Source organism: Camponotus floridanus, unplaced genomic scaffold (assembly GCF_003227725.1).
Source record: "Camponotus floridanus strain SB8 unplaced genomic scaffold, Cflo_v7.5 scaffold1, whole genome shotgun sequence".
In the NCBI taxonomy this organism is placed as follows: domain Eukaryota; kingdom Metazoa; phylum Arthropoda; class Insecta; order Hymenoptera; family Formicidae; genus Camponotus; species Camponotus floridanus.
In genome coordinates, this window is record NW_020229214.1 from 7,725,250 (window position 1) to 7,748,892 (window position 23,643).

A 23,643-nucleotide genomic window follows, 5' to 3' on the forward strand; every position below is an offset into this window, starting at 1 on the left:
TTATGCATCAAACAAACATTTTACGTATTAATATAACCTTTGGCGCGATTTAAATTTCCATTGAATTTATGCGCTTTTAAATTATATAAGGCAAACGTACACAGAAGTGAATGCAATTATAATAATGTTTCCACTTATCGTCTGTTTCATCATTCTTAGATAAATACTTGTCGTCTTTCATTTTACATTTCTTACATTTTTTAAAATATGATTAAATTCGCCGCAAATATGTAAGACAAATATTTAAAAATCTTGGGGATAAAAAAATTAAGAAATTCGAATATTGAAATTTATACATTTACTTGGTATAGAAAATATATATTTATATTTTGTGCACAGAGCATGTAATTAATTAGAAAAATTAATGCTATATAAATATCAAGTTATATTTTATAATTTAAAAAATGAATAAAATTTTTATTAAACTACAAAAAAATAAAAAGATACAAAAATTAGAATAAAGAAACTATATAATATAAATAATATAAATAATATAATTAACAAAAATAATAATATAAATAACAAAGAATTATCGATAACTACTTGAATTCATTAATTGCACTGTAGTTTGCAAAAACAAACTCTAGAATCTAGATATCAGAATAATTCCCCGAGGCAAGGAAATGATTCTCTTCTCCCCAAGCATTACTATTCTCATAAGAATTATTGACATTTTATCGAGTTAATTATAATTATTTTATCGGTTAATATTTTTCATCGGATGGATTAGTTATGCTTCCTCGAGAGATTTGCTGCTGCAATATGAAAATCTGCAAAAACATTTACCCTTTAAACCATTTGCCTTTCAAAATATCAGAAAGCATATTTTCTTGTAAAATTCAAACAGACAAATTTGCATATTTAATTTGATATTTTTCTCTCTTAGAGTTAAATAGAGATATAAATGCATAGCGTGACAAGAAGACAAGGTCACGTTTTATAAAAATAATGAGATGGCGAGAGCGGACACTTACCTTTCTCAGTTACTAAATAAATATATAAATATAATCCACTGCGGGGAATGATGGCGTCGCAAACTCGAATGATATTTCGGCCGTAAATGAACGTCGTAAAAAGGAAAAGGACCGGCCGATGCGCAGGCTACAGCAACAGCTGACTCTAAAAAGAAAAAGAGAAACTCGTCGTTGTTTGCTCTTCGTCGAAAGGAAAAGGTATCTGAAAAAAATGGGGAATCCTACTGATTCCCGAATGGTATCTAAAGGTATCGTATCGGCGCGCCAGCGCTGAATTTGCCGGATGGAGGAACGGCCGGCGTCCTTCGGCGCGTCGCGGCGTCGGCAGTCGTGATTCGACCGGCGTCCGCAGCGGCAGGTAGACTATCCGCTCCTCCAAAGTGTGAACAAAACTCCCTCACTCGAGGAAAACAAACCGTTAAAGATACACGCGAAATTGTCCCCCAGTGAGACTATCACGTGTTTGCGCGCGTGAATGGGAAGCCTGAATAAAAAAGCTTCGTCGATATAAAAATTAAACAACAGAAGTGATATTTAATTTAAAAAATTGCGCTATGGCGTTTCTGTTTTTGTTGAGCGAATTTCGTGAAGCACTTTGCGACTTCGAGCCTCAATATATATAACGAAATAAATGATAACGAGTTATCAATCGAACAAACTTCCCAAAGACACGAGATCTAGAGAATCTAATAACTTTGACATATAAGAAGAAATCTATATGTAATTTCCTTCAGCAGTCCTCCTCGGAGATTGATTCTGGCGTAAATCAAATAGAGATCAAGTTTCCCTCGCTTTTGTTATTTGTGAGAAGACGAATTTACCCCGAAGACAAAAAAAGAGAAAACAGAGGAAAACTTGAGAACTTTTATCACTGAAGAAGAAGAATAGGTGGAACCTAACGGCGCACGAAATCAATGAAAATTCCATTTATCTCTCTCGTATGAGACCAACTGGCCGTCGACGAAAAAGACGAAAGAAATTTGCAACACTTTCGTCGCGAATTATCGGCAAAGAAACGGGATCGCATTCAAGAATGTCAAGGAACGAAGGCATTTTCGTGCGCGTCATATAATCGGGATCAGGATGGCTCCAACGTCGATCCTCTCAGACGGCGTCTACGCCAAGGCCAACTTTAATGATGGCCTGGCATTATCGGAGCGAAACATATTTAACGACACGCACGAATTCTCCGCCGTATCATTCGGTCCGTATCGAGATTCCCTCTACGTGGTGATACCGATGACCATAATCTACGCGTCCATCTTTCTCACGGGCATCGTCGGCAATGTTAGCACGTGCATCGTGATTGCGCGCAACAAGTCCATGCACACCGCAACAAACTATTATCTCTTCAGTCTGGCCGTGTCCGACCTGTTGCTACTCGTGTCGGGCCTGCCAGCGGAGGTGTACATGGTCTGGTGCAAATACCCGTACATCTTCGGGGAGGATTTCTGCGTATTGCGCGGCCTCGCCTCGGAGACATCGGTGAACGCATCCGTACTCACCATCACCGCCTTCACCGTCGAGAGATACGTGGCGATCTGCCATCCGTTTCTCTCGCAGACTCTGTCGAATCTGTCCCGCGTGATCAAGCTGATCCTCGCGATATGGCTGATGGCCTTGGTATGCGCGCTACCCCTGGCGTTGCAATTTGGCGTGGTCCAACATAGCGACCACCCCGACATGATCGTGTGCACGGTCAAGAGAATCATTATCGATCACTCATTCGAACTGTCCACGTTCCTGTTTTTCGTGTTGCCCATGTGCCTCATCACGTTTCTCTACGTGTTGATCGGCCTCAAGCTCAGAAAGTCGAACATGACTGTCCCAGGCAGAACCGAGTCGAACATGAAAAATTGCAGACATCCTGGGAGATCGTCCAGGAGGGTGTTGAAGATGCTAGGTAAGTTTCTGTGAGGATCTCTCTTCATCCTATTTTCATCGCAGCGATAAGTAAATTATTTGTTTTAAGGATGTTTTGTACCTATTTTTAAAATATTGAGAATTTAATGAAAATTGTACAGAATGTCCTTACATATGTTTAGAATCTTCAGTACAATTTTTAAATCGATTCACTAAAGCGTTCACAAGTTATAAGGATTTTAATTTGCACCGAATTAACATGTGTTCTTATGGGAAACGTATAACCATGTCGATTCAAATGACAAAAACACATGGAAATAATATTCAGAATTTATTTAAAATTTGCAAAAGTTTAGATACAGAGGAAATATTTGGTCAAATAATATTATACAAGTACTAACTGGTTAAAAAAATATTAAATATAATTCAATGAAGTTAGCCATGTATCTGTCACAAGGCGAAATTCTCTGCCAAAAGTTAATCATTTCGATTAATAAAATTCGGAATATTTCAGTAAAAACACAATAAATATTAAAAAATACATCTCTGCACTGTAGATCAAATTATAATATTACACACAATTTCTCATACTCAAAATACACCAAAAGTGAATATTCGTCAATATTGATTTTCAGCTACTTTTTGCTGGGATTGTACATACAAAACATCCTTAAATTTCATTATTAATAAATTTAATTTCAAATTCAAGTATCGACTTGAATGCATTTGAGCTAAACCTTCGTTGTTCCCTTGGATAAACGACCAAACAGTTGGAAAATGAATCGACAACATACAACATCCTTGACTACGCAATTAAATAAGGATACGAACAATTGATAGTTTGCACGATAAATGTTGAAATTATTCTATAAATCTCTCTCTCTCTCTCTCTCTCTCTCTCTCTCTCTCTCTCTTTCATTTTGTTTTGAGATATAAATACATTTAATGATTCAGCAAACAAATTACTATAGTATTGCGATGCCGCTCTGCGCTTAACTACGATCATAACGATCGCATGCAGTCGCTTTAAAAAATTCGCATTAGTATCTCATGATAAATATCAACGTGTCATAAAAGCGGTTATCTAATAAATAGCTCAGAAATAAACAACAGACTGTCATTAAATTCATTAATCAATAAAGGCAAACATTAAATATTCACCAAAGAAAATCCTGCAAGAAGATATTCCTGCAATACAGGAATAATTACATACAAAAAAGATTGCCTAAGAAGCTAAAGAAGCAATTTAAAAAAATTTAAATTGCTTTTTAAAAAAATATCAGTCACTAAATAGGTTTCGAAATGAACTACACATGTCTAAACAAGTACATAACGAGGCGTAATATTATGTTATGTAACACGTATCACCATCAAGAACAGACAGGAGAAACTGTTTTACTTATGCGAGTTTAATTCAGCGTTTTAAATATGTATGCTTACTTTTCACCGTTAAAATTTTCATTAGAAATTTTAGATAGGATATTAAACTTTGTAATGAATTGTTGATATAAATGCTAAATAATCAATGTTAAAGATATGCTATAAATATTCGTTTTTTATGCAATGCAAAATATTATGCAAACGAGAAATTATCATGCATAATAGTTTTATATTATAATATTGCGTATGTGCAGCACTCGTTGTTCGCATTCCAGTCGATTGAATTGGACTTGAGACAAAATTTACGATGTATGATATGCGAGTTGCGTAAAATCGAAAATTTCCAATTCTACACTTGTGACTTTTTAATTTTGCAAAACGAAACAAAATATCTGTGAATGGATTATTTTTTCATTGCCATCAACGCGTTAACTAAAATCAATAATAAAATTACAAACACACACACACATACATTTTTTAATATTATTCTCGCAATTCAGCATGAATCGATAAATTTAACATGTAAATTTCGCGCGTAAAAATCACATATATATAATTAGATCACAATGATAATCGTTTCATTATGGATATGATAACTGTACTATAGTTGAACAAACACTGCCCGCATTTATTTTGCATGATGCACAGATGCATCTGCATATATTTACAGTTTTATGTACTCTGTATTATATTGTCTTTTCCGAGTAAGCAGAGAAAGTCTATCTCTACATCGAATGTGTAAACTCGAAACAAGAATCTATGGCGTCAGTTATTTTTACATTGGTCGATACTTTTTTATTGGATGCTTGGTTGTCCTATAATTCTACATTTCATCAGAATTGCATATATCAGAAAAAGAAAAGAGACAGCAAAAGTTCGAAAACAAATAAACTCCGTTTGATCAATAATAAGATAATAAGCATTTTTTAAATGTTTATTTCTATGATTTTTCCTAAATAGTATTTTGTATACATTGAAACTTTTATTACATATGTCAGCTTCAATGGCTAAATATAAAATCTTTGTGTAATTCAGTGCTGGTTCATTCTCACTCTTTGTCTTTCTTTAAAATGGTAGAAGTCTATTTACGTACAGTGCTATAGAATTCGTACTTATTATGTTATATACATATATCTTTAAAAAAATAATAATGTGCTCGTGCTTTCATGTCTCTAAAAGATGTATTCGTTTGTCGCTATACAATATTTTTTATTATTAAATGCTATTTGTTTATACTTAGAGACGTGTTGCTTTAATATAAAAATCAAAATTAAAATATTACAAAAATCTGATCTTTTTATCGGAGAAACTAGAATCTTTTGTCGCTTTTTTTTCTCTTTCTCTCTCTTTCTGTCTCTTTCTCCTTGCACCTACAACATTCTCTATTATTAAATACTATTTATACTTAGAGACATGTTGCTTTAATATAAAAATCAAAATTAAAATATTGCAAAAATCTGATCTTTTTATCGCTTTCTTTCTCTTTCTCTCTCTTTCTGTCTCTTTCTCCTTGCACCTATAGATACATTTTTATTTTTAAATTAAAATTAAATATTATAATAAAATCAAAAAATTGAATAAAAGGCTTAAAGAACCAGCACAATGATGAAAAGATGCGAAAAAAACGGTTATATTAATGTAATAAATCTAATAAAACGTTTATTTGAATTAAGTGACAAACGCTGCGTTTCGGATCCTTTTCAATGTCAAATCGCGAAATAACAGTAAAAACATAAAAATAAAATAAAATACAATCAAATTAACAGTCATTAGTAATAATAAACGGGAAGACGTAAAACAAAATAAATAATAATAAAAGAGTCAAAAAAGTCGAAATAAATTAACGCAAAATAACGGACGAATTCAAACGAACAAAGAAGCGCAACGCATTGATAAGCAAACCCATAATTACAAATCTCCGTGTGCCATGAAAAATCTGCTCCCGCTGCTCCCCTCGATGACACATGCCGAAAGGAAAAAAATACAAACAGGCCCACATACATCTCAATAAAAACCGTCAAAGATGCATAAGTCGATGACCAGCCGAAAATGCAGTGAGGCCTGATGTGCATTGATTAAAACCTTGATTATGGTGGCATTCTACAAAAGAGAAAGACAAAAAAATAGACTCCCTAATAAATAGCATAGAAAACACTCCGAAAACTGATACGGGAATCAGATTATCAAAAATTAAAAATTAAAACATTTTTGATTTTATCTTATGGACCTTTATTTAATTATATTTATTATAAAATAAAATATTATAAATAGTATAATAACAAAATATTATAATTTTACATACATGATATGTTCCTTCCATGTATAGGAAATTAACATTCATAGCAATGCTCCTTAGGATAGGGATAGCGACACGGCGCCTTTACGGCCGCAAGGCGCCATCGTGAGCAATCTGCAGAACTTAAAGGTCACATCTTCTCACAGAATCCAGCACGATGCTTCGAGGCATCTTCAAAGCGAGTAAACATTTCACCGAATATGTCATCTTAAAATACATTTATTTACGCACAACTTACTTTGAACGCAGAAACGCGTCATATCAAATCAGTCACATCATATCAGTCTTACGTCTTGTCCGTCGTTCGGATATAATGGAATTCTTCTTGTCTTTTTCACGTATTCTTTTCAAATATCATCGTATTTTCAATTCCTTTTTACAAAAAGTTCTTCTTCCGCTCTGATCCACGGCGCGTGATCCGATTATATTTCTCAAAATGTTTATTCAATTTAACGTTTCAGCAAAGTTCTCGAATTGTTCGACCGTTGGAAAATTCCGTGGACTAGTAGTCGACACGTGTATCTATGCAATGTCTGCGTCACTTTAATGTTACCTTGAGTGTCCTTTAATCATCTCAACTTTTATTCATCAAATCCGAAAAAGTAAAGCAATCAACATGACAAATCCGTCGTAATCGCATGTAAGTATAAAACGTACAATACATGTGTAAGCGGAAAAATGAGGACAAATTTAATTCTTCTTTACTATAATGTGAACCAATGATTCTGGGAAACTGCGTCAGCCATAGAAAATAGAAGTAAGCTAGAAAATTGGAGTAATCGCTGGATTTATTTTTAAAATGCTTTAAAAAATATGAACGAAATATTATGACAAGCTGAAAAATTTCGAGATTTTATTATTCAAAGAAATAATTTTCTATAAAAATCTTACAGAGCTCTTCTACTTGTTAATAATAAATTTTGCATATTCTCGCATTTTTTAATTTTCCATTATTCCTCATATTTTTAATATTTCATACCCATTTGAAATTTAATCGCGGTAAAATGATATCTGTAATAAGATAATGAATACATTAGTCTTATCAATTGCATATCTTTGAATATAGCCTTTGAACGTAGCCTTTTCATTAGGGAAGTAACGTAATTTTATACATTTATAAGTACATTTTATACATATACATATATCTTCCTATAATCACAAATTGTCATTCAGTCATGACTGATAAAATACTGTCTGACAGACATGGTCAATTCTTAATCATCGAATAAAGACACATACTGAGAGAAAGAAATTATATTTTATCGATATAGGATCGAAAGTTTTACGCACTCAATTAACTTTTTTATTCCGTCGTTTATCATGAGAGGAATTTCTTCTTTGATAAAGTCTGATAAAAGGTAACGATTATGGTAAACGCAAATTTAATTAGAACTCTCGAATAAAATCTAATTAAATATCGATCATCTTCACATTGGGAAGAATTGGGAAGAATTAGAAAGAATTAGAAAGAATTGGAAAAATTATATATAAAATAAGATCACACATAAAAAAGTATATATCTTTTTTGCTTCATATTCAACTTTCCTTTCTCTCTAAAATTCTATCAAGTTACCCGAAGGATACAAAGTCTATTAAAGTCGTTCGTTGGAAAGACACAATACATATCAACGTCGAAAGTTCAGCTACAATAATTATTAGCATCTTTATAGAATTAATTAAGCATGATCGATAAGGTCGCATCAATGTTAGGTTGCATTAAGTTGTTGTTCGTGAAAATTTTATAAACATTTCACACTATATTTTGCATTATATTCTTCATACAATGAACGCTATATTAGAAATTAACTTGATTATATGTATTTAAAAAAGAGGAAGAATATTTTTTTTTAAATAATTTATAATTTCTATAAATACAAGCATTGTGATAAGGATGATGAATGTGATCAAAGTTTCTTGATTATTTGAAAGTTTGCGCAAACTGTAATTAATTTGTTGAATTCGTTGACGTCTGCGCGATTTTAATCTAATGTCTATGAATTTTCTGTAACGAGTGCGGAAAACTTTTGTATTTTTTTATATTGCTTATAGATTTTTATTAAATAATTTGACTGAAGGATTAACAATCCTTCAACAAACAAAATATATCAACAATTTGCATAAAAGAGTACATATTGTTTATATATGTTTTAATGTGCGATTTAAATCTAACGATATTTACAATCGACATGTTTAAATGATGTAAGAAGATGAGAGCCACATGTATCTTCTCTGATTATCTACATATGTAATCTATGAAAAACAAAGTGGTAATGTCTGATGAAAACATTTGATTGGTGGACTCTCTTATAACTAGATACACACACAAAGGCCAAACACTCTCTTGTACTCTAATTGACGTGAGCATAATATGGACATTAGATCCATATAATAGCGAACTCATTCTGCTGAACAATTACATGTTGCTCATCATTTCGAATGATTGATTGATCGAATTTTTTTGATAGGCTTCGATTAATTGTTACAACAAGACTATTCATCAATTCCCAATAATAAGCAACTGTTTTCGATAACACGAATAACAAAAATGGTCGATGATTCAATCAAAAAAGAAACCTTTTTTTCTTCTACGTATTAAATTAATACTTCAAATATTTTTGTAACACTTATAACAATTAATATATCTATATTTTTATTAAAACAAGATTGAATATAGAAATGTACGTAAAGAATAGGGTATGATGAGTGAACACATAATCAATGTCGATATAAAAAATGTGGAATATTTTTGGGGCGTTACCTAGATTAATTGTTGCAACGAGATTCTTTATTAATTCCTAATAATATACATCATCATATGTTCTCGATAACTCAAATAAAAGAATTATCTATTTAATCGAAGAAGAAAACAGTTTTTTTCTTATTCTACGTAAAAATTAATACTTGAAACAGTTTTTAATACTTACAACAATTTATATTTATGTTTTTGTTAAAATGATATTGAATATAAAAATATATAGAAATATGCATTGTATGTAGGATATAAGACATGATGACTACGACAAGTCGTCAATACCGATGTCAAAGATGTAAAATATTTTTCGAACGTCGCATACGCTTCTAAATATTCAATGTGCGTCCCACACAAAATGTAACATGCTGCCGATCATTTTCAGCTGAAAAATGCGAAGATGTCATCTAAAGGAAAACAAATTTTTCTTCGGGATAAATCATCGTCGGTTTCTAGTAATAGCGAAAAGGATGAATTGCGAAAGATTGTCGTAAAAGAGAAGGATTACTATCGGCTGTGAAAACGGTAGGGCGGAATGTCTTCAATCACGAATGTTTTTCCAAGATATCTCACGTATAGTGAAAGAAACGTTCAGTTTTAGTGATTCAAGTAATCAAACATTTTGCAAGATTATCATCATATGAATTGTTTGTGAAGAAACAGATTTTTAATTCTTTTAATTTTAAGTAGTTTTATTTTTTAATTGAAAAAAGTGGATGATACTGTATAAAAATGTACATGTAAAAAGAATATATTGTTATATATAAGTAAAAAATACATATCATTCGTGAAAATGTATCATCCTGGAAAATACATGTTACATTTTTTTCTTTTTACTATCATATGAATTGCTTGCGAAAAAACAGATTTTTAATTCAAATAGTTTTAATTTTTGATTGAAAAAAAGTGGATGATACTGTATAAAATGTATTGTGTAAAAATGTATATATGAAAGGAATATATTGTTATAAGTAAAAAATACATATTATTCGTGAAAAATATATCATCCTTGAAAATACATATTACATTTTTTTTCTTTTTGAATGACACATTTATATGAACGAATTTACATTCTGATGTTGCATTTAATATATATATATATATATATATATATATATATATATATATTAGATAGTATATATATATATATATATATATATATATATATATATTTTATTAAATTTTGTTTTTGTTTGGAAAATAATGGATTATATAAAAATATGAATATTAAGAAAATATATTCTATATAAATAAAAAACATATCATTCAGTAAAAAATATTATTCTTGGCAATATGTTACATTTTCTTGTTTCTTTTTAAAAGTATTAACATAAATTACTTGTATTTCTACATTGCATTTAATATCAGTATTTATTAAACTTTATTACATACCTATTCATAAAAAATTCAGATTTTTGATCATGCGTGGGACGCACAAAATTATGACATTTATACGAAGCGAAAAGGAATATAATCAACAATCTCAAACAACGAAAACGAAAACATCACAATTTACTGCCGATCAATCTCTTCCAGATGAAGACAAAATACGGAAATGACGACAGCCATAAATTAGTTGGAAAAGAAATCCAAAAAGAAAATAGATGGATTGTATTTTGATGAATCTTACACCATCCTCCAAGTGTCTTTCCTGGTAAATGGATTTCTTACGATAGCTACTATGTATTTCCCAGCAGTATTTTTTTATTATTTGTTGTATGTGGCGTAGGTGTTAACCGTAATAAAGAACGCGTCGACAATCAATCTGTCCACGAACTGTTGTTATTGTTTGCACTGACATAAATACACATTGAAGATAATATGTTCAAACATCGACAGAGAAAAAATATATAATATATATAATTAAGCATAATTAACCTTAATAACTGAAACTTCGATGAATTAGTTTCATTAAAATAGAAAAAAAAACAAATGTACGCATCAACATCTTCAATCACTTTATCAAGTCAATCACTTTATCATCATCGCTTAATTAAAATAATTTAATAATTAGAAAATTATATTACAAATATAATATAATACGTGACAGCAGGGCAAGTTATCTAGTTTTGTATATTTGCTCGTACTACTGATTGTGAGTCAATCAATAGCGACTCATTGCATTTAAACAGTTGATAATGCGTTTCCGCAAAATTTCACAAATCATGTCAAGCATAGATTATTAATATTCTCGTATTAAATATATTATGATAGCGAAATTTAATAGTTTTCTCAAAGTTTGCAATAAAATTGTAATTTGAATCACCGCGTAATTTAATATACATTATTCTCTTCTCTTTTATTTTCTTCTTTTTGTAATATATAATTTTAAAATATAATATTAACATAATTTTATACATGTTGAAAAATATATTAGTTATTACATTTAGTTTTATAATTGAATCAGTTTAATATTATACAAATATTACATTTTGTATATTCGATTACGGAATATTACACGTGACTCAGCGAAAAAAAAAGAACAAACTCATTCCTTCGGGAAATATCACCAATCAATTTCATGCTACATTTATATCTTACCGTTCATCGCCTTAGTCATTATCTACTTTATTTTATGTTAATAAGATCACGCATACGAGAATAAAGCGAATTTTGTGCGCAGCAAACAGTTATTAACATACGTTACCAATTATTATTCGTTGTACTATCAGTAGTAACTAGTAGTACTTTGTAAAATATTATTTCCACGACTAGAAGATAATCAAATTTTACATAGAACTTGTGAACAAGCTACAAAGTAGGTGAGTTTATGCGAAGGGCATTGCACATTCACGCGGCGGAGTCTCTCAAATGCATTCGTATCGTATTGACAAAGCAAACTCTACTCACACAAGTTTAATAAGCCTTGTTGTTCACGTGTGTTTCCTCATGATGTGTTTCCCCTTGCTATTACTATTATAAGCATTAAATTTTCCACGAACTTTAACACTACTCGTTACAAGATCTTACATTAAATCCTATATCGATTCAACCGAAAACAAGCGCATTTATCATAATGGACGTAAAATGTTATGCAAAGGACGCCGAATATTTGTCACACCGCCTACGACACTACTTTTCTTGTTTTTTTTTCTGACAAAAAATATACGAGCAGATGAAATCGAGAATCGATTGTGTCACGAGATATCACTCTCTTTCTATATTACCATGTCGAGATATCTTAAATTTATGGATCATTACATCCATTATTCACTATTTTTTGTTACTAAAGTCTATCATGTATGAGGAACTAATAGAAGTTGAATTCAAAATGATGAGAAGAATGATGAGAAAAATGCGTTTTAACAAGTACTCTATTTAATCTGATATTCACAAGAATATTTCCATCGTTTATTTCAAAATCTTTGCAAGCTAAAAAAAATATAAAATCGATTATAATTATGTTAATATGTGATATAAAATAAATGATAACTTAAAACGTAAGAAAAATTATATATATAAGTTTATATACATATACCAATTACATATGATACATATCGATACAGGATATGATATAGCATTACTTGATATAACTCGAGGAAATTAAATAAGAGACGATCTAAAAATTTTTTTCATTTTTTAAATAATTTTAATAAAAATATAGGAAATTTATAATCTTGAATATTGAGAGAATGGATATAAAATAGAAATGTCTAGCACATATCTGAATGATATAATTAATAAAAAAAATTAAAAAATAATGCAATCTAAGTAAATGCATTCAGATGACTTTAGATACTTCTATTTTACTCTCTATTTAAAAATGTAATTAAAAAGTTTTTTATATCAAATAAATATGTGTATATTTTTTACACTAAAAATATGTGATTTTTATAAAATAAATTTTAATTTTTTATAACAAATTATTTTCTGTAGAAAAAATATTACTTTCACATAAAAATTTCTTCATTTTATTCCATATTTTAACAGCATATAATTCATTTTTATTTATTCTTACATATATATGTAAAACTTTTCTAATAATTTATGAATAGAAGAGAAAAGAAAAAACTATATTCCAAACTTATATAATACTATAACAGTATATTAGTTTATAATTATACTGGTATAAAATAATGAGCAATAAACAGACTTAATAATATATAATTACATCTGAAACAATCATGTATAAGCATTATTTATCATTTTTCTATCATATGATAATAAAAAGGTTTCAAAGTCCTAAATATAATTTGCGAAGAAAGAGACGCAATAAAATCCAGAAATGGCAATAGATATTTATGTGCTAATATTCTTATTAGATGTGTTTCAAAAATTGTTCCTCATTTTAATAAACATCGATTGTAATAGAATTTTTTCATTATATAATTAATCTTGAAAATTATATATAATTATAGTATACGTGCAATATTATTTTATATTATTTGTAATAAATCATTAATTGTGACAAAACAAATACGTTTTATATAACGCATTTAGTGCTGCAATTAAAACAGAATGTCATGCAGAATAACGATAACCGGTTTTAGAGAACGGAAAATGGCGCAACTACAAATTATGTTACAAAATATGCGGTTATTTTAATATGAGCAACGCAATATTATTTTTACGAATATTTTTCAGGACGTAAAAAAATTTTTATTAATTCATATTTATTGATTTTATATCAGTGAATTATATTAATAAAAATTCTTTATAGAAACTTATAAGATACGATAGATAATGCAATAATTTTAAATGTAATTATAATGTTCATTAAGCACATATCTTCTTTCCAAATAAATTTAATATACATGTACAATATAATTTAGTAAAATAAAACAAAACATGTTTCTATATAAATGACATAAAGGTCCATGTAAAAATCTCCGATAAATAAATAAATTTTTACTGATACGTATTTTTTAATTGCTCTTTAGAAAATTTAATTAAAAAGCAATTCAACATAATATCTCATAAAACAAAAGCGAACATTTGGCTTCAATTACTTAAAAATGTATAGGTTATTAATAAAAATGCGATTATATTCCTTAACATTTTCATAACAGTGCTTAATTAAGCAAAAGTTCAAAAAAGATTACCGGTTAATTTAAATGGTTATTGTAATATCGTATTTTATCGTATTTTATCGTATTACTTTTGTTGTAAAATATCAAATTTTATTAACGTAATTCCGTAATCGTATTTCTGTAATTCGATAGATTTTTGTTTGTTATATAGACAGTATTTTACTTGGATGTAAGAACGTTATAAAATCATTTTATAAAAGAGATTTCTAATCTTCTAGACATAATTGAATTTATTTGAATTGATTTAAATTTATCCAATTGATTAATCATCCACTTCCATTGTTTATTAAAAAAGTGCGATATTAGCTGCTTTATGTATATTATATTAGCAAAATATTTAAATATACAAGATATTTTTTTCAATATAAAAATAAAAGGCAATACGAACCAGCACGGTAAATAAAATGCACAAAAATTTATTGAAAAGCAAAAACATTAATCAAAATAAAAATGCGAATCCCTTTCATTGAGCCATTCTCATTGCATTAGTAATATAATGTTGTTTTTTTTATTATTTCTAATCATGACATTTGATTCAAGATATTATTAATCTTCTTGATGTCATTCATTTGTAAAATTATTTATTATAGTATCTTACATTACTCACCAGTTATATTCCATCATATTATATATTCCAATCTACAATATTATTAATTGATTTATTGAACTATCCAACCATAATAAAATCAGAGAAAAAGGTTTTAAAACATAACTCGTATATCGGAAACAAAATAATATGACCGAGCAGATTATTTAATAGCTCTGTAATATTAATGTTTTGAGTTCTTAGATATTATCTGTTTTATTATTACGTCTCCTATTTAAATCCCCAAGAGACTTAAATAGAGTGAAAAACTTTCAAGAATTGGATAGAGTTCCGGGGTAGCTTAGGTTCATTAAACCCGTATTCACTATAAGCTTCTAAGAAAAGATCGATCTCTATATCGCAAATAATAATTTATTATAAAAAGAAATAGATAATAATATACTGACTACGCATGTGTTTGTTACGGTGTAAAAAAATAGTCAAACAATAATAAGTCCATTTGACGAATGCAAATTATACAAACGTTTACGAATTGTTGCAGTCGCGGTTGTGATAGCATTCTTCATTTGTTGGGCTCCGTTTCATGTACAACGATTAATCGCCATATATGGAACTAATACGGAAGATCATATCACATCAAATGGCCCGTGGATGGAGTTCCTGTACATCTTAGTGACTTATGTGTCAGGTGTTTTCTATTACGTATCCACGACAATCAACCCGATCCTTTACAACATTATGTCGCACAAATTCCGTATAGCGTTTACGGTAAGAAACCTAAATTGAACTAAATTGAAGTGGATTTGATCTGAAAATCATTTTAATTGATAACTTTTCTATCAAAGTTTATAAAACATGTATTACAATTTTAAAATTAGTAATGTAACAACTATTTAAAATTTGATAATAAAAATGAAAAAATACTTTTCTAAAAATATTATATAAAAAAATATATATTGGAATATTGGAAAAGAATAGACATTAAAAAAAAATGTCTTAAATTTATATTTTTTAAATAAATAAGCTTCTTAAATTGTTACTACTTCACTATAAATTTTGTCTGTTTTTGCACAATATATTTTACTTGTCATAAATTAATCGAGTCGGAACCGTTCTAGGAGACGTTATCGAAGAGCTGCAGACTTCCTGGATTGCCGGCGCGTCACGAGCAACGCTCGTATTCCAGCCTGTCGCGATCTCAACAAAGAACCATCGGTGCTTATGGTTCTAGGACACCTGGAACCGGTGGAGGATCCGGTAGAGAATCAGGCGGAGGATCCGATATAATAGCTGATAGCATGGAGGGTTCGGGAAATTCTATGGAAGACAGTCGAAGACAACCGACGAAAGATTCGGAAAATTTGCCAGAATTTACCGGAAGGAATTCAATGCGGAAGGAATATGTTAAAGAAATGAAGAATAATGGTAATCTGCGACGATCTTACAATGAGCATCATAAGTCGCAGGAAGGCAAACGTGGCAAGGATCGATCGATTCGTAGGAATCAGGATACATCGTGGACGAAGAGAACGATTTACAAGAATGTACAAGTTTCCGATATGGCAAGATCAGAGAAAAAATGGTCGAGGCTTCTAAAGTGGTTACCTGGTTTTAAAGTTTTCAAATTTCCTCGTGGATCAACCGTGCCCGAAGAACGCGTGTTTGACGAATCCGGAAATCCTCGTGAAGAACTGTCAATGACTATGTGGAACATCCGCGAAAACAATGAACAGCGACCTGTTTGAAAAGAGAATGTTTTTGCACGGATGTTTTTTTCGAAATCTTTGAGAAGACTGATATTTTCGTCTCGATCTGCATTTTTCGTGAATAATGACACTAACAATCGCCACTTAAAGAAGAATGTGATGTACACTAATACAATAGTATGACCAAAATGAGATGACTTGAAAGTTCTGCTAAGATCACGGTTTTAAGAATTTTCTTTGCTAATAGAGAAGACTGAATAATGTTTGTAACTCCGATTCTCATGATTAATTTAAGAAAGTTCTAATGAGAACATTCAACGAGAGTAGGGAATAAGAAAATCTTCAGAAGAAAAGCCACAAAATTTGACACGGTGATTTACTATCCTTATTTGTCAAGCAAATTCTGTTCGCTGGATGTTGGCATCCGACGCTCTGCATCTACAAATAAATTTAGAGCTTCAAACGGATAAACATGTCAAGATTATTACGGTCTTATATCATAGTGATGTAGTAATAAATCAAATCAATAGTATTCTGCGATCCAACTCAGAAATCTTTCCTGCACTCTTGTCAAATATACACTCGTTGGATCAGCAAAATTTTATTTATATTACCTTACTTTATTTTGCATGGTATATATGTACATATTACGCGAGTATCATTCTGTTTTTTTATTTTTTCTTTTTGAATCTTTTGTATGTCCGATATCAAAATGCTTTTAATGAATAACTCTCTTTAAAATATTGAATATAAAAATATAAATGAAATCTAAAAAAAATGAAATCGAAAAAAAATCAATATAAAAAATATAAAACTAAATTGATAAAATTTTATTTGATCTATTTGTTTATTCTTTGCTTCTAAAACAAAGAATGATAGAGTGCCAAATATTTTGCTAAATACGCAAATAGCATAAATAATTATCATTAAACCCAAAAGGATTATATTATTTAAGGATTACATTTAAGGATTACAAATAATTATTATTAAACCCAAAAGGATTATATTATTTAAGGATTACACAGCAATTTTAATATTTAACGTGATAAACTTAAAACATATATATTATGTAATGCATAATACATATGTTTTAAGTGACGTTAACGATTACTCGAATTATGAAGCTTTATGATCATCAATGATTAACTATAATCAATGATTAACATATACAGCGTTTTGAATGCATCATGTATACATATTTTTGACATTGTATGCAATAAATTGCATAAATTGCGAATTAGTTTTGAGAGAAGTAAAATCTAAAAATCTGTAAATTCATTCTTTAATAATATAAAATTACTTCTGTTGATCTGAGATCACATCATAAAACATACTGTATATCGAGTTCATTGCAAATTAAAATCTTCAGACAGTTAAAGAGATAATTTTATGTAATTGTATATAATCTTAAAATGAATAAAATATCTTGTATACAATGTTGATATTGTATTGTAAAATACTGTAGCTCTCTTTATGTCGATTGAATCTTGACAATATGATATTTGTTATGTAAATGACATGAGTGTAAATTATTAACTGTAATAAATTCTCGTCGTCTTTTTTATTAATTTTAACCGCATGTCTTTTATTGAATGTTATTTGTAAATGTATATACACTTCAAGTATCAATATTTTTGATAATTATAGATATGGAAAATATCTGCGTCTTAAATCTGTTTTTTCATTCTTTTTTCTCCTATTAAATTGACTGTGAATTACATTCTGCTCGGTAAAAATAATTTTATTACATTCATATATTATATATAATACAATATAATTTTATAATTTTCATAAATAATTCAATTATATATAGTACCATACGTATTTTCATATCCTTGAGAATTATTTCGGGAGTTTGTGATTAAGATATAATTATCTTTAATATTTTGACAGATGCGCAGGAATGTACTTGAGCTGACAGGAAATAATTTTTTTCTGCACCGCATGTGGACGGTAAAATATATTCCACGATGTATCTTTCTATTATTCCTGCAATATTTTAAAAATATAACACACAGCTTACGTTGAATGATTAAATAGTGAAAATGAACTGACTAATAGAAATATGTGAATAAAATATCTATAATAAGCACTAAATTTATTCTCTGTAATGCTTTCCCTCTGTCAAGCTAATTGTTGCATTTTTTTAAATCTATGTGTAAATTTTTATCACATTTTTAACTTTTAACAAAACTTTTAACAACTTTTAACAAAAAAGAAAAAAAAATAGATTTTTTTATTTGCAAAAACAAAATTAGAGTAAGCATTATGCTTACAAATAGATATAGATATAAAGTGATATAGATATAAGTGAGTCATATATACAATTTTTTTTTATTATCTGTTCACAATATAAAGCTGAATACATGTATAAAAATGTCTAAGATATAATAATATAATACGTGCCTATAAAAAAATAAATATAAGGTAATTTACTTAAATGGAAAATATATATCGTACAGAGTTTCTTGTTTATCCTTGCAGAATTTTTAAAAAATACAAAATATACACGTTGTGCTTCTGAACAGAAAATAACAAATATAAATTGATTGATACAACTATGTAGATAAAATCTTCATATAGACATTAAGTTTATTCTCTCTATAATCTTCCTCTAATTGCACTTTTTAAAGTCCACATATGAATTACTACTATATATAATAAAAACAAAAGTTTTATCCTCTAAAAAAAAAATTTTATCCTTTTGTTTTTAAATATGAAGAGAATGCGCTATATATATCAATAATAAAAAATATAGATGAACTATATATATATATATTTAATTACCTGTTCGTAACATCAAGCTAAAGTTATGTATAAAAAGGTATAATATATGACAATATAATCGTGCCTACGCTGAAAATAAATACAAAATAAATATATATAAATTGTACATCTTTTCGAGTATTTAAATGCGACGGGAAGAAATAATTGTATACTTATCTGTGCATAACAATATCATAAAAAAGAATATACAAAATATGTTTAAAATTCAAAAGAAAGAAATTATGAGATATATTTAATAAAATTAAATTTATATATACATATGTATATGTATATATGAGAGATCATATATATCGATAATACGATATAATCTACTAATAAATTACAAACAATTGAAAAAAATTTGTATAGTTAACGCCAACAATATCTGATAATAATAATACTGAAAATATACGCCATTGAAATAATATACATAATAAATACTGTTAATAGTAATAAATACAATTAACTTGTGTTGATAATGCACATTGATTTTCGATGATACAAATACATTGTATACATTTATTCAAAAATGAATATAATTCTTCATGAAAGATTAAATTGGATTTAATAGCGAAAATGTGTAATTACTAAAGTGCCTATTCAACGACGAAGAAAGAAAGGTGTATAAAAAATTACATCAACATTAGAATAAAATCTGCCTCTGACTTTCTCATTTGCATATAGCAGATTTGATGAGATGCAAGAAATTTTCGCGAGAAAATATCGCATTGTTGTTTGATACAATTAAGTACGATCTCTTTTTCGCGCATCATTGATTGTAATCGATTCATGCCCGCACGTAAGCGGTGTAAATATAATATATATAAATATTAATGTGTTTTGTCATGTTTATATATATCCAACATATATATGAATTACATACATACATAATATCTCCTATACATAAATCTAAAACATTAAATAATAACCATCATATACATCGATATGATAATAAGCGTAGGGCATGAGTATAAACTTACAGATGCAGGAATGTACATCGCATAAGAAACGCGGAAGCGATTATTGTTCTGTGACAGTCTGCTTCATTATAAACATATTCACGGCATACTTTCGAGACAATCTTTGATGTGTTGCCAAGCTTGGAGACCCTGTATCAATGAAAAACATCCAATGTAATCGTCAAATTCAACATGTATAAGGTAACACTTAAAGTAAAAATTTATTATTGAATTTAATCTCAACCTTTCTAGCTAGTTTAAATTGCAAGACGCAATAAGCTGCCAAAGTTTCTTTCAGATCGATGACCTTTTGGTGTTGGAATCTCTCGATATCTATCATGGCTTTAATGGAAAAAGACCTGTGGCAGGATCAGCGAATTATTAAAATTATACGTTTACGAATATCATACAGGATGACGCTCATCAGAACTTTGTCTCTTACTTTAAATCTTCGTCCATTTGTTTTACAGATTTATCATGCTGCGCAATTCGCTGTTCCAACTGAAGAATCTTCAATTCGCGAACTTCCTCCGTGTCCACGGAGCCGAATAAGCGTGACATCAAACCGGCTTTACCTTGAAAATAAGAAAATTTATTATCTTTATACAAAAAGAATAAAATTCTAATGTTATTTCGAATACGTATTTTCCAATACCTTGCATAACTTTCTCCTTCTGTTCAAACGCGGTGGTTAAGGCATCCTGTGCCTCGTCTTTCGCAAGTTGCAAGGCTTCCCTGCGTCTAACCACAGCCTGCAACGCCGACGCACCGAACAGCCACTCCTTCAGCTGATCGGCTATGAGCTCTTCCTCCTCGAGTGTGGTATCTATCGTTGCCGCTAATGAGTCCAAGTAGTGTCCCGATTTCTAAGAAAACAAGCTGCAATGTGGTGTTTGGCAATTTTTATACTTACACTGGTTTTTTTTTTCTTTTCTTTCATCAGTCGCATTACTGTGCTCTTATAATCGCAAATAATAACAATAAATAAAATCAAGAATTGTTCGCTTATTGACACAGTTACAATGTTATTTTTATAATGTAACGAAGAATACCTGCAATCCATCGCCCATCTCTCTCTCTATCGCACTCCATTCACTAAAGACACGTCCGTAATTCGCGTGCAATTTGTATAGACTATGTTGCTTTTCCACGAGGCGTGCACGTACTCGCAGAAGATTGCACAAATTATTCTGCAAGATTGTACAAGAGTATCATTACCTTATTACGTGATACATGATTACATGATTATTTTAATTTGCGATGCATACCTGCAGCTCAATTCCATAATTTTTTATAGTTTCGAATCGCTTATCCGGTTTTCTCAATCGTACTGCTACACTAAGCGCTTTTAGTTTTGATTCTGCAATCTGCAGATACCCTATGTAAAAATAATAAAGGTGATTAGATATAATAATTTAATATAAGAAATTAATTTTAGCCTGTATATAATTTATAGCAATAAAATACCTGTCTCTTTAACACTTTCTCTCCAACCATCCTTTTGCTGGAGAAATCCCATAAAATGCTCATCTCGCGAAAGGATAGGATGTGATGCCACTCTTATAAGAAAGTTCTATACAAAAATATTTTTTAAGTTTTTTCAATATTCTTATATTCCTATTGAACAATTATTTTTGGAAATATCAAAATATCGAAAACGTACTTCAAGACCAGCTCTTCTACGATCGACAAAGTCGGGATCGAATGTATCAGTCGTCACTTTTTGCCACGCGTAGAGAACTTTCTTCTCCGGTAATGGTGGTAATACAATATAAGGATAAGAAATTTCCAAATAAGCGCGAAGCAATTCAAATTCGGTATATCGTCGCCATAATGAGCTTATCCTACTTAACGCGCTTTTGAAGTCTGGATCAGTGACTCTGTAAGAAACAATAAAATGTAATATATAATAAAAAAATGTGCTGGGGAATATAATTATATAATAGTAATTTTCAATGAACTGTTATGTATATGAAATTCAATATATTTTTATACTTCTTTACTCACTTGGTTTCAATAAGATATACCGTGTAAAATTCTCGTAGATTGAGCGCCTTGTTTGCTCTTTTTTCAGCTTCTACTATTGAGATCTCCATATGGTCCAGCAAACAATCCTGGAATGTATTATACTACAAATTCAATTTCCAAATATTTATGTAGATTTGAAAGACAGCGCTTATTCTCGTCCCTTTATCACTGCAGGATATTGTGGTTTGAAAATACAATGGTACACAAACGTTGATAGGCAACAGCTGTATTCACAGCAAGAACATACAAAGATATACAAGAGGATTGAGAAACGAATATATACGTATGTATACATTTATTATGTATACGTGTATGTGTATATGTGTATACACATACACATACACGAATACACACGTATACGATGCAAGTCAGTGACACCGATTGAGAGACGCTGCGCAGTACTCTGATGATCACTGCGCGACATACATTCGCCTGAATTAAAAAATTCCCAATCTTAATTAAAAAATTAATTAATCTAATATTTTTTGGTCTGATCCGGAAATATTGATTCCTTTTGAAATTCCGGAATCATACGACGATTCTACAACGTGAGACGCAACACGACTTTGGATAGGCGAAACGCTATGTATCGATTTGTCAGACGAACGTGGAAAACAAGCTCCGGAGCTCTCTTTACCTCTTTACGCGTCTCCATGGCGGTCATGTTGTTGGCGTTAGCCTCCCTCTGATAGTTGCCGTTCTGCAAGACTTCTTCCATGATTTCCGATGGGGCGTTCAACTACCTACGAACCCAGTCAAAACCAGCAGGACTCCAGAATTTAGTTCTTCACATCACGTCGGATCGCTCGAGCCCGACCAGCGACCACCACTGCTGTATCGACACTGGCACATTGTACGTCGGAGAGCTGGTAAAAGCAAGCTCTAATATTGCGCACGATCGCAGCAGTCCGACTAAGAATCGAGCCCGAACAGTCAAGTTAAAATGCAAAATTTGCACTATAAAAAAACAGATGAAAAATACAATTTATAAAAATGTAAGAAAAATGTAGAAATCAAAAGCGTCGACATGAAAAAATTTCCATAATTGTTATAAAATATTAAATGTACATAATCTTTTTTATTCTAATAATATTATAGATATCTGCATAAATAATAACTTGCAAGTCTTAAATTCCAATCACTCTGGTTTAGCTAGTGTCCTTCTTTCAACTTTATTATATTTATTGCTTTTTTTATTTTCGCAGATTAATCTCTTGATCTTCTCACTAAATTGACAATTGCCATTTTAAGATTTGTTTTAGCAATTTCAATTCTTCCAAACTTTTTAAAAACAGAATTTTAATTGGTGAAGGAGAGATGAAGATTGTTATCAATTTTTTCTCTC

The 23,643-nt window shown here is 29.9% G+C and overlaps 2 protein-coding genes across 3 annotated transcripts; one reads left to right on the plus strand and one right to left on the minus strand.

Annotated features, from left to right (window-relative positions):
- The first annotated feature begins 1,321 nt into the window (after positions 1 to 1,321).
- LOC105251319 (pyrokinin-1 receptor) lies at positions 1,322 to 17,264 on the plus strand. The gene is made up of 3 exons (XM_011258023.3): positions 1,322 to 2,877; positions 15,381 to 15,607; positions 15,958 to 17,264. Exons 1-3 carry the CDS (start codon positions 2,058 to 2,060, stop codon positions 16,582 to 16,584), a joined length of 1,674 nt encoding a protein of 557 aa, XP_011256325.1. The 5' UTR covers positions 1,322 to 2,057; the 3' UTR covers positions 16,585 to 17,264.
- Positions 17,265 to 19,774: 2,510 nt separating this feature from the next.
- LOC105251320 (sorting nexin-4) lies at positions 19,775 to 23,163 on the minus strand. Of its 2 annotated transcripts, none has more exons than XM_025407821.1 (10): positions 22,936 to 23,163; positions 22,278 to 22,399; positions 21,934 to 22,150; positions 21,738 to 21,843; positions 21,539 to 21,648; positions 21,323 to 21,460; positions 20,926 to 21,136; positions 20,713 to 20,845; positions 20,515 to 20,629; positions 19,775 to 20,420 (listed from the first exon to the last, which is right to left on the minus strand). In XM_025407821.1, the coding sequence occupies exons 1-10, from the start codon at positions 23,014 to 23,016 to the stop codon at positions 20,370 to 20,372; spliced, it is 1,284 nt and encodes a 427-aa protein (XP_025263606.1). In that variant the 5' UTR covers positions 23,017 to 23,163; the 3' UTR covers positions 19,775 to 20,369. The 2 variants fall into 2 exon arrangements, with proteins under 2 accessions (XP_025263606.1, XP_011256326.1); XM_011258024.3 differs by having other exon boundaries at positions 19,776 to 20,420; positions 22,278 to 22,384.
- Between the last annotated feature and the right edge of the window lie 480 nt (positions 23,164 to 23,643).

What these genes read in the sequence shown, in the direction of transcription:
- LOC105251319 (XM_011258023.3), top strand. Translation starts at nt 2,058, where the DNA reads ATGGCTCCAACGTCGATCCTCTCAGACGGCGTCTACGCCAAGGCCAAC. An exon ending in GAGGGTGTTGAAGATGCTAG is followed by an intron (nt 2,878 to 15,380) that starts GTAAGTTTCTGT and finishes GAATTGTTGCAG; the next exon opens with TCGCGGTTGTGATAGCATTC. An exon ending in AATTCCGTATAGCGTTTACG is followed by an intron (nt 15,608 to 15,957) that starts GTAAGAAACCTA and finishes GAACCGTTCTAG; the next exon opens with GAGACGTTATCGAAGAGCTG.
- LOC105251320 (XM_025407821.1), bottom strand. Translation starts at nt 23,016, where the DNA reads ATGGAAGAAGTCTTGCAGAACGGCAACTATCAGAGGGAGGCTAACGCC. An exon ending in CCATGGAGACGCGTAAAGAG is followed by an intron (nt 22,400 to 22,935) that starts GTAAAGAGAGCT and finishes TTGAATTTGTAG; the next exon opens with TATAATACATTCCAGGATTG. An exon ending in AGAAAGTGTTAAAGAGACAG is followed by an intron (nt 21,649 to 21,737) that starts GTATTTTATTGC and finishes ATTTTTACATAG; the next exon opens with GGTATCTGCAGATTGCAGAA.